At 47.1% G+C, this 15,040-nt stretch overlaps 2 protein-coding genes across 8 annotated transcripts in view; one reads left to right on the forward strand and one right to left on the reverse strand.

Moving 5' to 3' along the window:
• Positions 1-4,769, reverse strand: part of FAM219A (family with sequence similarity 219 member A) — a 52,709-nt gene extending 47,940 nt beyond the window's left edge. For 4 of the 6 annotated variants that reach the window (XM_058302011.1, XM_058302010.1, XM_058302008.1 and 1 more), the window contains exon 1: positions 4,330-4,769. In XM_058302011.1, the coding sequence (XP_058157994.1) occupies positions 4,330-4,734 (405 nt within the window). In that variant the 5' untranslated portion in view covers positions 4,735-4,769. The remainder of the gene's footprint in view (positions 1-4,329) is intronic. The other 2 variants (XM_058302012.1, XM_058302009.1) reach the window with 1 other exon arrangement.
• Positions 4,604-15,040, forward strand: part of DNAI1 (dynein axonemal intermediate chain 1) — a 64,757-nt gene continuing 54,320 nt past the window's right edge. Inside the window, exon 1 of one of the 2 annotated variants that reach the window (XM_058302006.2) lies at positions 4,604-5,174. In XM_058302006.2, coding sequence (XP_058157989.1) covers positions 5,145-5,174 — 30 coding nt within the window. In that variant the 5' untranslated portion in view covers positions 4,604-5,144. The remainder of the gene's footprint in view (positions 5,175-15,040) is intronic. The other variant, XM_058302005.2, reaches the window with a different exon arrangement.

Consider the following 15,040-nt stretch of genomic DNA (forward strand, 5'->3'; position numbering starts at 1 on the left):
TGTTCGTTGAATGAGAAGATGAGTAGTGAGGGGCTGAGGTCTTGAGCAAATCTGATTCTCAGTTTGCAAGTCAGGAAGAAAGAAGGGCTTGTCGCTCCCCAGGAGCTTGAGAAATACTGATGGATTATAAGCCACGCAGACCAATTTAAGGCGAATTCACCCTTAAATTGTATTCTTCTGAATTCAAAGAGGCAACTTAAGGACCCAGACCATATAATACATCTAGATCAATTTTCCACGATGGCTACTTGCTATCTTTACAAAGTTCTCTCTGCCACTTTCAGAGGCTGCTGTGGCCCACTCACTGAATTAATTTCCTGACCATCTCCAGCCATGTCAGGAAGCAGAAAGGGTCTGAAACCCCTTTCCAAGCTCACTTGATCAAAGGGTTGGAACCTTGGCCTTCCTTACCTTCTTCCAAGGGAAATGTCATTCTTTCTCAGGAACACCCTCCATTGATCTCTGCTCCTTCTTGACATGTATTTAAAAATCTCCCTACAGCCATTTGAGCCCATCTTTCCCTATCAATCCACTGTATAGAGCTCACTTGCCTCCATATCCTTAAAAATACCTGGAACTGAGTAGATAATTAACAAATGCTCATGAACCAAACAAATGAATTAATAGACAACCCAGGTTTCAGTGAGCCTAGACTAGCAATTCTCTCACTGGTGCAGAGACCCTGCTTAGTGCCATATGCCATTCTTTAAGTCTCCTTTAGTCTGTGAATGCACAGGAGGTAGGGTTGTGCCTGATACAATTAAGTGCTTAAAAGCTCCATTTGTTTTTCTTGCAACAAATCTCTTCCTCTCCAATTGCAGCTGAAGAGAAGACATAGACTGTGCGGCTGTACCAACCAGTCCAGCCGCAGGCAATTGGGCCAGCTAGCCTAGCCCTGCTGCATACACAGACAATAGCCCAAACTCAAACAAACTGTTAACAGAAAGCCTCCGACAGCGGGGAGCTTCCCTAGGTCGTTGAGGTGTATGGCATGGGCACAGAGCTGACACACAAAATCTGCCTATTCCTGGCAGTTTCTTCGGGACAGTCTGTGTTCAGAAATACTTGGGATTATCTCAGAGATAGACCCGGCAGGAGTGGGGCCCAGAGAATTGGTCTCCTAGAGGAGATCTCATTTCTTTCATGAGGAAATAGGAAGAGGCCCTGGGGAGCTCTAGGGACTAGGCCTAGGTCTGGTTCAGCTGCTGAGATGCAGACAGGCCAATTAAGTCATTGGTGCGTCGGGGAAAGGAGGGAGGCCATTCCCTTCAGGCAAACTCCCACCCCACACAAGCCGCTCCATGCAGCTGTGGCAACAGCAGCAGCAACAGGACAAGGATCTCTTCCTCTTCCTCCCACTAGCTGAGAACTAATGCTTAAATTAGCACCTTGGAAACACCCAGATCTGCTCCCTTCGCCTTCTCTCCCAGCTCCTGCCACTCCCCTAGACCTCCTTTTCAAGCTTGAGTTTCTTTTTCAAGTAAATAAAAAATAAGTTCTCCCCCTAGAGTGCTACATTGTAAGGAATGACCTCTGGATTCCCCCACCCCCACGATGGGTGGAGGGAGAGTTATTTGATGATGGCACTATACAGATAGCTTGGTCCAAAAGGGGCAATGATACTGACACAAGCATTGCCCTGTTTCCCTTACAGTTTAAGGAGGCAGCCCCCACTCTGCCTTGAGGAGGCTCACAATGAGGGAATGAGCAAAAGAAAGAAAATGTCTGCTGAACTGTGAGACTGAAGAGGGAAGGGTCACATCTGTGTCTGCATTGCTAGCCACTGTATCCCCAACACCTAACTGCATTATCTGGAACACAGAAGATGCTCAAAAAATTTTTGGTGAATCAATAGCATCAGGTCCCCATGATATTTGTTGGAGGAGAGAATGGGAGCTATTGTTTAAACTTTAAGGAATAGTTTTTAAAATTTCATACACAGGAAAACTGAGGTCAGAGAAAAGGAGAGGCTCTCTAGAGATCTTGATAATGGCAAAAAATGAATTAAGTCACAGCTGAGTCTGAGTCTGGACCCCCAGTGCGAATGGCATACCCAAATAACATCAAAGAGCCACTTTGGCCCTCTATTCTGTCGTTTACCTCTGTTGCATACCATCTTGACTCCGTAGGCCCTTAAATGAAGGGCGTCGGGGAATAGGGTACATCAAGCTTAGGTGCCTTAGAACCCCACCCAAGATTCTGATGGTCTCAACAAATACACAGGGCATTTAAAGAGGCATTTTGGGGTGCCTCTAGACTTAACCTGGGGATAGGGGTCAAGAGGCAGAGAAATGTGGGGAAATTCTACAAATCCCACATGGGGAATGATTGTATTGCTATTTCCATAAGGCTCTCATTCAACTTCAACGAAGTATTCTTTGGCAGAGAAGTCTCCTTCAGTCTTCAAGGGAAGGGTCTGAAGAGAGCTGCAGCTTTTCTGAAAAGTGTCTCCTTGTCCACAAGCGCTTTTCCTATTCCAGGGCCACACAGTCCTCTGAGGCCTCTACCTGGACATACCACTATTCAGGCCATCAGGCAATAACAAAGGCACCAAGAACAACTGGGAGAACCCCATGATCCCATTCCTTTCCTCCTTTCCCTAGACAGCTGTTGCCTCCCACCTCAGGCATCCCAGGTGGGACATAAGAACCAACTCATTGCTTCCTTCTTCTCACGTTGTTCTCCTTCTCCTCCTTCATCCACCCCCTCTTTGGTTCTTGAGTAGATGCTCAGAACTAGAAGGGCAATCCAGTCTGAAAGCCACGTTGGCCGGAAAGAGAGCCTGGAAAGGAAAGTTCTCTTAGCCAAGCCAAAGTCCTTCTGAAAATTCATGGGACCAACTTTCCTCCAGCAATGGTATCAGGCTAGGAAAGAAGTCCTGCAGCATCTCTCTCCCTAGTTTAATATTGTACACTTCGGTAAAGCTACTGTTATGGCTTCTAGAATTGTTTAAGTAGTCACAAAAGAAGGAAAAAAAGTCATTTAGCTCCTGCTTAGTGGTGCTACTGATTCTCTAACTTTTCCCAAAAGCTGTGCATAGAGATGGATGGTCATGGGTCCCTGCCAAGGCCCATTTGGTTGCTGGAATGAGGAGGTTACTTGTCCAGGAAGTCACAAAGCACATCTATCAGACAGAAGCCTCCGGACCTAACACAGAGAGAAGGCTTAAGGAGCCCCAGAGCTTCAGAATTTGGAGAGCTCTACTAGGCAAGGAATCCACGCCTTCTGTTTTTCCGCCCGCACTGCCTCCTTCCAGCTCTCCCTTGGCTTTATGGGGGAAAGAAGGAAAAGCGAACAGTGTCCGGGTACTCCCTTTTCTCCCTTCCCGCATATCAACTGGCTAGGCCCTCGCATCTCCTGCACTGGCGCTGAGGGATCAGCCAGTCAGGTGGTCCCCAGGGCGGTGGCCAGCGGGCATGGTCTCCCCCAGGCCTGGCCTCCGTGCGCCCGCCTCGCCCTCCCTCCTCCATCCCTTCTGAGCCGGCAGCGATGACATCATTCCTCCCTCCCAGACTCCAGGACCGCGGACAGGCGGCAGGATCGGCGCCCAGCAAGGAACTCCAAGCACGTAGGCCTAGGAGGCTGGGGGTTCTTCGGGGCTGGTGGGCACAGGCGGTTCCAGCGCGGCCCCGCCCCCCTCTCCCGTTGGTTCCCAGGCGCCTCATCCACGCGCCTGAGTCTCCATCTCGTCGCCGCGCACTCCGCCCGCTGGCTCTGGTACCCCCAGCCCAGACTGCTGCGCTCCTCTCCGGAGAGGAACGGAATTCCCGGGCCCTGCACGGAACCCCTGTCCCCAGTCAGACCCTCGCCCAGGCCCCGCGTTCCTATCCATATTCAGCCGAGCGCCGGCAGGCCCCTCCTCCTTTACTAGCCTAATCCCTGTCCCTGTTAGCCTGACGGCTCCCCCCCCCCCAGGCCCCCCCCTCCCTGCACATCGCAGGCCTCTAGGGCTAAACGCTGGCACACACCCCGCCCTTCCCCAGCCCCCCAGGCCTGCCGCGGGTGGTACCCCACCACGGTTTCCTTGCCAACCCCCGCTGCCGACCCCCACCGGCCGTGTGCACCATTGTGCCCCCCGGTTCCATCCGACGGCGCTCCCTCTAGCTCCCTCGGCCTGCCTCCGCCGGCAGTGCGCTCCGCCTTTACAGGCCCCCTTGCTCCCACGGCGCGTGTTCTCACGCGGTTTCCTTGGCCTGCAAGGCCCCCCTCCCCGTTTCCAGGGGTCTTCGCCCCATCGGATGGCGCCCCCTCCGCACGGCCCCCACGGTCTGACTCCCTCCCTCCTCCTTAGGCGGCGCCCCTTCCCGCGCGGCCCGCCCGCCCCCTCACCAGCGGCTGCATCTCCGAGTGCGCGGTGGGCACCTGGAACCGGTCGATCTCCTCCATCATGGTGCCGGCGAGCGGGCGGGCCGGGGCCGGGCGCGGCCGGGGACGCCGACGGGACCGCGCGGGACGGCGGCCCCAGGAGCCCGGCGAGTGGTGCAGACTAGGCCGCCGGGGATGAGTCGGGCGGGCGGGCGGCGCGCGGCCGGGGGGCGCGGGGAGCGCGGCTGGCGGGCGGGCCGAGGCCGGCGCGGCTCCGCGGGCTTGCCTATCGCTACCGCGGCTGAGGCCGGGCCGAGCCGCAGGTCTTGCCTCGCCTCCTCCCCCGCCGCCGCCTCCTGTCAGAAGCTCAGCCACTGCGGTGACTCGGCAACTCCACTTCCGGGTCCGGGACACCGCCCGGACCTGCATTATTCATGAGGAGGCCGGGTCCGGGAGCCCCCAGCCCCTCCTACAGGCGGGAGTCCCGAATGCGCGCGGCCGACGGACGCATTATTCCGAGGGGGCGGGGCTTAGCGGGTGGGCGTTCCCCGCCTCCCCCGCCTCCTCCCCCGGGCCGGGAGGGGCCACCCGAGGCGCCTGCGCCTTGGCTGCCGGTCGGTTGCTGGGTAACCGCGTCAGGGAGGAGCCGAGTCTATCCTGCAAGGCCCTGGGACCCACAACGGTAGATGTCCCCAAAGAGCCCCTGAGGCTGGGGATTGAAGTAGGAGAGTGTCCGGATTTCCTGTGCGTGGTCGACGTGAAGGACGCACTTCGTGCCTCAGGCCAGAGAGTGTTTAGTAGGCGCTCAAGAGATTGAAGCGTTTCCTGCTTTAGAAAAGATGCCCCCTAAACAGCCTCTCCTGAAGCAGGTAATGCACACCGGGATCTGTCTTCTCCCCATCCCATGACCTCTGGCCTTCGCCCCCAGTGACCACTGGTCATGTCTCTCCTACTGATCCTTGACCTTTCTTTCCCCGTTGACCTCTAACCTTCTCTTCCCCTGTGACCCCTGGCCTATGCACCCAATGACCTCTGACTTTGTCCTACTCTTTCCCACTGACCATTGCCTCCTCTTCCACACTGCTCCTGATCCACTATTTCCTGCCTCTTTCTCACTTGTCCTCCCCTCACCATTCCATTCCCTCACTCTGCTCACTCCACTGACCCCATCCTGACCAACCCATCCTCCCTATCTACTCCCCTTCAACCAGTACATTCCTCATTGTCCTCACATTCTTGTCCCAAAGAAATCACTTGTCCAATCCTTTGTCGTGTGCCCTGTGCTAGTCTATATGGGGAAGTCTTGCCCTTTGGAAGTCCTCAAAGGGAGTGCAAGAGAACTTTACAGGGGACACAGAACAAACTCGAGTTTGGTGCAGATTTTCTGTGCTGGGATACTTGTAAGGAGAGAAAGAAAAATGAAAGAAAAATCAGGTAAAGAGAAAGAGGAGAGAGACACGTTTCCCATCCTAGCCCCCCACTTCACATACCACACACTCCAAACACTGGGCCCCAGCTATGTCATATGTCTGTCTTCCCTGTGACCCTCTAGTCTAACCCTGCGACCTTACTCTGCCTTGTGAACATTGTGGCCTTGCTCGCTTGCCTCTAACCTCTATTACCCACCCAACAGAGAGTTCTGCTTTCTTCCCCACCATCGCTATGGAAAGTAAGGTAGTCCCAGCTTCTGGAGCAGCCTCTGTGGTGAACTCACTTCAGGAATTACCTTTTCCAAATCCTTTATGAATTACCACCTGGGGCTAATATGCAGTTTCTGGGTCTGGGAAGCAGGACTTCTATTTATTTATTTTAGATTTACCTCACATAGCCTTAGGTGTTTTGAAGTTTGGAGACCAAAGCTGTGCCCATGCTGCTTATGACTTTACATATTTTGATCTGGCCTCCTCCATATTAGCCTTTGCTCCTCTGCTTCTTTCACTTGGCCTCATGTGGCAGGTGGACCCTTCTTTCTTAGATCTCTGCAGCCATGGGGAGGCTGCTATTCCTATATGGCCATGCCCTAGTTTTATGTCAAGGTTGAGCTGTTTTAAAGCTCATATACTGTGCTTGGGCCTATTGACTCTTAATTTACATGTAGTTTTATGGTTTTTTAAAAATCAGCATTACTGTGGTCTGGTTTACATAAAATAAACTGGACCATTTTAGTTGTACATGTTGACAAGTTTTAACGAATTTATGCACTTGCATAACCATTACCATAATCAAGATATAGGACATTTCCATTGCCCCCAAATTTCCCTTGTATCTCATCCTAGTCAGTTCCTTCCTCCCTTCTCCACCTCCCAGATAACCACTGATCTGCTTTCCATCACCATAGATTAGAGTTGCCTTTTCTAGCACTTGCAGTTTGAACAAGCTTGTGGATCAGTTTCTCCAGTCCATTTGGGGAGACATTGGAGAAACATTAGGAGAGACATTAGAGACTAGTTGGATGGAGAACAAAGAGGGGTGACAACTGACAGAAGAGAAACCTGGGACAACTGTCCCTTCACATTGCCCCTGGAGAGAAGGGTTGTTTTAGCACAGTATAAATATTGGTGTGTGAGGTATGAGACAAGGTTGGATTGTGCTGGTTGTATTTATAATGCTTTTATCTCAGTGACGCCCTACTTGGTTCAGTGCTAAGTTGGGAAGGCGGTGACCTAGAGATATCTGAGATGTTGTCTCTATTCTCCAGAACTTAGTTCAATGAATAAGAGAACTGTGGTGATTTGAAGCTGTATATTCCCCAGGAAAATATGTTCTTAAATCTAATCCATTCCTGTAGATGTAAACCCATTGTAAGTAGGACCTTTTCATGAGAATACTTCAGTTAAGGTGTGACCCACCTCATTCAGGATGTGTCCTAATCCCCTTACTGGTGTCCTTTATAAATGAAATGAAGAGAGATAGAGAGGGAGGAAGGGAGGGGAGGGGAGGGAAAAGGAGGGGAGGAAGGCACCAAAGCAAGAATCTGAAACCACCAAAACCTGGAAAATAAGGGAGAGACCAGGAGATGCTGCCTTGTGCCTTGCTATGTGGCAGAGGAGCTGAGGATTGCTGGTAGCCAGTCCTCAGGAAGAAAGCATCATCTTGATGATGCCTTGATTTGGACATTTTCACAGCTTCAAACCTGTAATCTTGTAAGGTAATAAATTCCCATTGTTTATGCCAATCTGTTTCATGGCATCTGTTTTAAGCAGCCTAGGAAGCTCAAACGAGGAATAAGACCCATCCTGAATGAGATGGGTCATACCCTAATTGAAGTAGCCTCTTCCAAAGGTCCTACTTACAATGGGTCTATACCCACAGGAATGGAGTAAATTTAAGAACATATCTTTCTGGGGTACATATAGCTTCAAACCACCCCACCATCATCTTCTCCCACAAGAGATTAAATGCCCTCTCTGGAGACAGGATAGGATGATATCCCCACTAGACTGTAAAGTCTGTGATGGCAAGGATCATGTCTGTCCCATTCATCAGTGATTCCCTTGCACCTAACACAATGCTTGAAATTATTAAATTCTCAGGAAATGAGTTGCATATAAATTCTGAATGGCCTGAGTTTTTCTTTGGAAATTTTTTTTTTTTAAAGATTTATTTATTTATTTAATTTCCCCCCCTCCCCAGGTTGTCTATTCTTGGTGTCTATTTGCTGCGTCTTGTTTCTTTGTCCGCTTCTGTTGTCGTCAGCGGCACGGGAAGTGTGGGCGGCGCCATTCCTGGGCAGGCTGCTCTTTCTTTTCACGCTGGGCGGCTTTCCTCACAGGGCGCACTCCTTGCGCGTGGGGCTCCCCCACGCGGGGGACACCCTTGCATGGCAAGGCACTCCTTGCGCGCATCAGCACTGCGCATGGCCAGCTCCACACGGGTCAAGGAGGCCTGGGGTTTGAACCGCGGACCTCCCATATGGTAGACGGACGCCCTAACCACTGGGCCAAAGTCCGTTTCCGTCTTTGGAAATTTTGATCTGGGTGTGTTTGAAGGATAAGAAGGGGTGAGTCTGGGATGAGGAGACCAGTGAGGAGTGATAGCATGGAAATGTCACTGTATAAGCATAATTTGCTGGGTTCATGTTTAATATCTTCTTTAGCAGTAAGGCTATGAATGATTTATATTTGAACCACTATGCACCCATGCCTTAAGAACTGAATGTTGGAAAATAAGAATGTTGGAAAAAAGTATCAATGATACAAATTTTCATTCTCATTCAATATTTATTGGGCACCTCCTTTATGTCAAATACTGTTCTAGGTATTGGTGATAGAACACTAAGCAAAACAAACAAAAATTCCTGCCCTCATGGGGTGTTTATCTTTTAGCTGGCAATAAATTGTTAATAAACAAATAATTAAAAAATATCTTTTGGGGATAGGTGCCAAGAAGAAAAATAAAGCAGGAAAATAGAATAGGAAGTACAGGGAGCCAGAATATGATTTAAATAGGGTGGTTAAAGAAGGTCTCACAAAGATGATATTTGAGGAAAGACCTGAAAGATATTAAGGAGTTGGCTTTGTGGATATCTAGGGGGAAAAGAGTTCCAGATAGAGTATAACAAGTGGAAAATCCCTGGGATGGAAGCCTGCTAAACCTGTTCTGCAATAGCAAGGAAGGGAGGAGGAGAGTGGCAGGAGATAAGGTCAGAGAGATGCATCCTTCTACCCTGTAAGGTTAATCAAATAACCCACGGAATATTAAATTGATCATTATGGAGATCCATTAATCATAATTTGTAATTAAAATGTATGAATGTCAGGCACCATAAACCACGACCAGCTCAAAATATGCTCCAATAACAAAGTGTCCTTCCCAAAAATTGTGAGGATTCCAACTGGCTGCATGTGTATATGTGCAGGAGGAGCTTTGCAGCGTTGCCAAACATTGCTTGGCAGCCAGACTTCTTAGTAGAGAACTGAATTAGAGTCTTCTGTGAACTCCAGTTAAAAGCTAATTTTAGTTTATGACTAACAAATTTTAGTACCCCTTTATAACTCAGTAGGTTACCATAAAAAATCAAAGTCTGGAATTTTGCATCATTCTCCTGTAAGAGCCAAAGAAAAGGCTTGCATTTTTGGATCATTCTGTGGTCTCTCAAGAGGCCCCTCTGGGACAATACTTTGAGAAATATTGCTCTAGATGAAGGGTGGTAGGGTAGGGGTGTATGGGCAGTATTGGGTGCCAGGTCAAAGGAGAATCTTGGATGACCCAGAGGTTTTGAGTCTGGTGACTGGTCCAGGGATCTGTAGAAGAAAGGAGGAGAGGAGATGAGCACCATCTAGGGCAGGAGTTCTTAACCTTTCTTGTTCTACGGACCTTTTTGCCAGTCAAGTGAAAACCATGGACCCCTTACTAAGTCCACACTGTACTGTGTATTATTTAATAAATATATCAAACCTGCACCATGTCCCCACAAGAATAATGCTTTTCTTTTAATTTAAATTCAAGCTCACTGATCCCTTGTTAAGAAACCTTTGGGAAGCGGATGTGGCTCAAGTGATAGAGCTTCTTCCTACCATATGGGAGGACCTGGGTTCGGTCCCTGGGCCCTCCTGGTGAAAAAGAAGAAGAGAAAGCCTGCCAGCACACTGAGTCAGTGCCTGCATGAGTGCCCACGTGGTGAGCCAGTGTCACGCAAGTGAGTCACACAGCAAGATGATGATGCAACAAAAGAGAGACATGGGGAGAGTCAAAGGGAAGCACAGAAACCAGGAACTGAGGTGGCACAATTGACAGGGAAGCTCTCTCCACATCAGGAGTCTCCAGGATCGAATCCCAGTGAATCCTAGAAGAGAGAAAATGAGAAGAGAAAACAAAACAGACAACAAAAATAGCAGGGTGGGAGGAAGGGAGGAGGGAGAAATAAATAAATAAACAAATAAATAAATAAATAATCTTTAAAAAAGAAAAAGAAACCCTGATCTAGGGGAAGTTAATGTGTTCCTAGATGTCCAAAGTAAGATACCCTCACTCTTGTAACCTTTTTCCCAGTGTTATATTTACGCTTTATCTTTTCCAAGCCCTAGATATGATCCTTTACTTTTTTTTTTAAGCTTTTGTTTATTTATTTCTTCCCCCTCCCTCCATTGTCTGCTCTCTGTGTCCATTCACTGTGTGTTCTTCTGTGTCTGCTTGCATTCTCATTGGGCGGCTCCAGGAACCAATCCTGGGACCTTCTGGAATAGGAGAGACGTGGTCATTCTCTTGTACCACCTCAGATCCGTGATCTGCTGTGTCTCTTGTTAGCTCTCCTCTGTGTCTCTTTTTGTTGCGTCATCTTGCTGTGCCATCACTCCTGTGCGGGGCAGCACTCCTGTGCGGGGCAGCACTCTGCGGAGGTCAGTACTCTGCGCAGGCCAGCTTATCTTCACCAGGAGGCCCTGAGTATTGAATCCTGGACCTCCTATATGGTAGATGGGAGCCCAATTGCTTGAGCTACAACCACTTTCTGATCCTTCACTTCTTTTTTATTTTTAATTAAAAAAAATTTTAATTTATTTATCTCCCCTTCCCCGCCCCCCGTCCAGCTGTCTGCTCTCTGGATCCTTCACTTCTTTACCTCCTAAATATCTCTCAAATCAAACAACTTTGCTTCATCTTCATTGCCACCTCCCTAGCCCAACCTACAATCATCTCTCACCTGGTTTGCTGCAGCCTTGTAACTGATCTTCTGTCATCCACTCATGTCCCTTCCAATCCATTTTCTACACTGCACTGAGTCATTTTTTTCCCCCCAAAATAATTTATACTGGTCAGTTGTTTTTCTTTATCTTAATTAGTAGACTTTATTTTTTAAAACAATTTTAGGCTTACAGAAAAATTAGACAACTAGTATGGAGAGTTCCCATATGCCCTCTCTCCCCCACACTTATTTTTCCCTTTTATTAATATCTTGCATTATTATGGTACATTTGTTCCAATTGATGAACCAATATTAATACATTACTATTAAATAAAGTCCATAGTTTTCACTAGGGTTCAGAGAGTGATTTTTTAAACTATTAGTCTGATTTTGTCATCCATCACTAAGAAGCTTTCAGTGATTCTCCATTGTTCTTTTTTTTTTTCTTTTTGCAGGTACCAGGGATTTTGAACACAGGACCTTGTACAGTATAGGCTCAACCCCTGAGCTATACCCGCTCCACTCTCCTTTGTTCTTAGGATAAGGACCAGGTCATCAGATAACTCTTCAGGGCCCTTCATGGGCTGAGCTTGCCTCATTCTCTAAGCCTTAACTGTCCCACTCTCCCCTCATTATTTCTGTGCTTCATTCTGGTGTACTGTTGTCTCCTGAAACACTCTTTATACCCTCCAAGATTTCTCTCCACAACCCACCTCGGTTCTCCTTACCCTGTTCTTGAAGATAGGGGTAAAGTTCCTTTATTGTATAGTCTCATTGCTCTGTGTTCCTTTCTTTCATAACATGCTTCTCTGTTTGCAATTATTCATTTATTTGTGTAATTGTTTAAGTGTCTCTCCCATAGACTCGAGGGTAGGGCCTATATGTGCTTTTGCTGACATCTGTATCCCCAACTCATAGAACAGTGGCCATCACCTCAGAGGTTCTCAATGAATGGTTGTTAAATGAATGATGGAATGTGGTGGGGGAAGTAGCACAGAGTAGTATGAAAGTCTGTGGTAGGGGTCCTAATGCTGACTCTGGGGAAGTCAGGGAAGTCTTGAGGAAGGAACACCAGCATTTATGGTTTGGGCAGAGGAAGATGAGCCCAAAATGAAGACTAAGAAAGAGTGACTAGTGAGGTAAGAAGAGGTAAGAAGACAGCAAAGAAAAATAATGTTCCAGAGGCCAAAGGAAGAGTGTGCTCATAGTGACCATAGTGTGATCAGTCATGTCACATGCTACTGAGGGGTCAGTGAAGATGAGAACTGAGATGCAGCTGTGAGATTTAATAATTATGAAGTCTCTGGGGACTTTGGCAAGAAAAATTTCAGGGATAAAAGTCGTACTGAATTGGTCTAAGAGGGTGGTAGAGACCAAGAAGACAGGGATTGTTTTTTCAGAGATTGACTTGAGACCTGAAGATATTAAATGCCGAGGGGAAAGACGCTCAATGGAAAGAGAAGTTGAAGATAAAGGAGAGAGATAAAATAATGATTAGGCCAAATTCTCTTAGGAGGTGAGAATGAATCAGCTGTGGACAGAAAGAGGAGCACTTTGTAACAGGAAAGAAGAAAGGAGGAAAAGATGTATGCAGATGATGATAATTTAGAGCATAGTGTCCATGGAACGATTTCAAGGGATCTGTGAGCTTGAATTGAAAAAAAATAAACTTATTATCTTTATTTTCTCTGACCTCTAACTGAGATCTAGCATTTCCTTCACTTATGAATGTATGCAATAAATAACAGTGGTATTCATTTCATATCACATTACAGTTGTTGTATATCTCACGTACACTGATCCATACTTCAAAATTATGGTAGTTATTTGACCCTATGCTAGTTGAGTGACATAAAACTATCTGTCGCTACTTCTGAGAAGGGGTCATGGTTTTCACCTGACTGGCAAAGGGATTCGTGGAACAAAGGTTAAGAACCCCTGATTTAGAGGCTTAGTGACAGGAAGTTGGGAGGTTTTCTCTTCTCCCAGTAGTGTAATGGAATTCCTTCTGGAAGTGATAACTAGAAAACAAATTTTGCCAATGGCTGTTCCATTTGTTATGATTACAGTCATGCTATTTTCAGAGAGTTATGGTCTGAGGTTTGTCATGCACAATTATCAGATTACAAAACAGCTGTGAGCTTTGAGGCTCCTCCTCCCCTTACTGTGGAGCCTAACACATTGTTAGTACTTGGTACATGCCAGGTACTCAAATAATAAGGGCAAAGGGCCCTTTTGCTGATCCTTGGGCTTTGCAGCCTGCAAGCTGATGCTAAAGAGTAATTTTGATTCTCTGGCTCCAGCTGTGAGCAAGCCACATGAAATTGTTTTCTGCCAGTTAGGAATTTCTGTGAAGTGTTCAATCTTCCCAATAGCTGAGCACTGGCAGAATTATATGGAGAAGCAAGAAAAAGACAAGGCTGTTAATCAAACTTTGGTTTCATTACTTCATGTTTCACAGGACTTTGTCCTATCACGGCATTCACTGGATTCTGGTTTGTATGATGGGTTTATGTCCTCTATTTATCTCCCTTCATAGATTTGAGAATCTTGGGAATGGGGAACAACTCAACCTTCACTCTTCTTTAGCTGCCATCCCAGAACCTGGCACAAAGTAGATCCTTAAAAAATACTGGGTGAATGGATGATGACTGAATGAATTAGTTGATGAGTGAAAAAATGAATGATGGAAAGGTATATACTATAATACTCTGACCACTGGCTTTTCTTTCTAGGATGATAGGAGAAGCTGTTCGTGCCTTCTTTGCCTAGCCAAAGCAGCTTAATTCTGTTAATTATGTGTAGATACCCTACCCCTGGTGTATCCTACCCTTATTTTCACTTCACATCCATTTTCTCACTTGCTTAAGTTTTCAATGTATCATGTATTAAGTCTCAAATCTTGTTTTGGGACAAATTGAGGTATAAGTGGATAAATAATTTTCTAGTCCCTGGGAAGCTACATGGCTCCATGCCTCTGTATCTTTATTAATGATTTTGTTCCCTCTGCTTGGAATGCCCAAGTTTTCCTACTCTTCCTGCTCTTTATGAGCCTGAAAAACTCTAAGACAAATATGATTTATTTAAGCTCTTTTTTTTTCTTTTTTTTTTTATTGACTTTGTAATAATATTACATTAAAAATATATATGTGAGGTCCCATTCAACCCCACCCCCCTACCCCCCCTACCCCCCCCAACAACACTCGTTCCCATCATCATGACACATCCATTGGATTTGGTAAGTACATCTTTGGGCACCTCTGCACCTCATAGACAATGGTCCACATCATGGCCCATACTCTCCTCCATTCCATCCAGTGGGCCCTGTGAGGATTTACAATGTCCGGTGATTACCTCTGAAGCACCATCCAGGGCAGCTCCATGTCCCAAAGACGCCTCCACCTCTCATCTCTTCCTGCCTTTCCCCATACCCATCGTCCACCATGTCCACTTTTCCCAATCCAATGCCACCTCTTCTATGTGGACATTGGATTGGTTGTGTCCATTGCACCTCTATGTCAAGAGGAGGCTCAGATTCCACATGGATGCTGGATGCAATCCTCCCATTTTCAGTTGTAATCACTCTAGGCTCCATGGTGTGGTGGTTGTCCTTCTTCAACTCCATCTTAGCTGAGTGTGGTAAGTCCAATAAATCAGATTGTAGGTGCTGGAGTCTGTTGAGGCTCAGGACCTGGCTATTACATTGTCAGTCCAGAGGTTCAAATCCCCTAAATATATCTTAAACCCCAACATTAACTGCACCTCCAGCACATTAGCATGAAAGTCTTATGAAGGGAGATCCCATCTGAGTCCAGATTCATCACACATAAACACCATTTCCAAAGAGGGGCATCTGCCCTGGTAGTTAACCCCATCGGCCATGACCATAACTCCCATGGGTCTCTTTAGCCCTCAAAGGAACCAATATCTGGGGCTTGTATCTGCTTTATCTGTCTCTCTGACTCTGCTCGGTTGTGCATGAGGGCAATCCTTCTGCCAGCCTCCAGACTCTTTTTTAGAAACTCGTAGCCATATAAACTCATTTCTCCTTTCCATTTCCCCCTTACTTTAGGTCAAACAGCATTTTAAAGTCATGTTATTTTATGTAGACAT

Source organism: Dasypus novemcinctus, chromosome 8, assembly GCF_030445035.2.
Source record: "Dasypus novemcinctus isolate mDasNov1 chromosome 8, mDasNov1.1.hap2, whole genome shotgun sequence".
NCBI classification, from domain to species: Eukaryota; Metazoa; Chordata; class Mammalia; order Cingulata; family Dasypodidae; genus Dasypus; species Dasypus novemcinctus.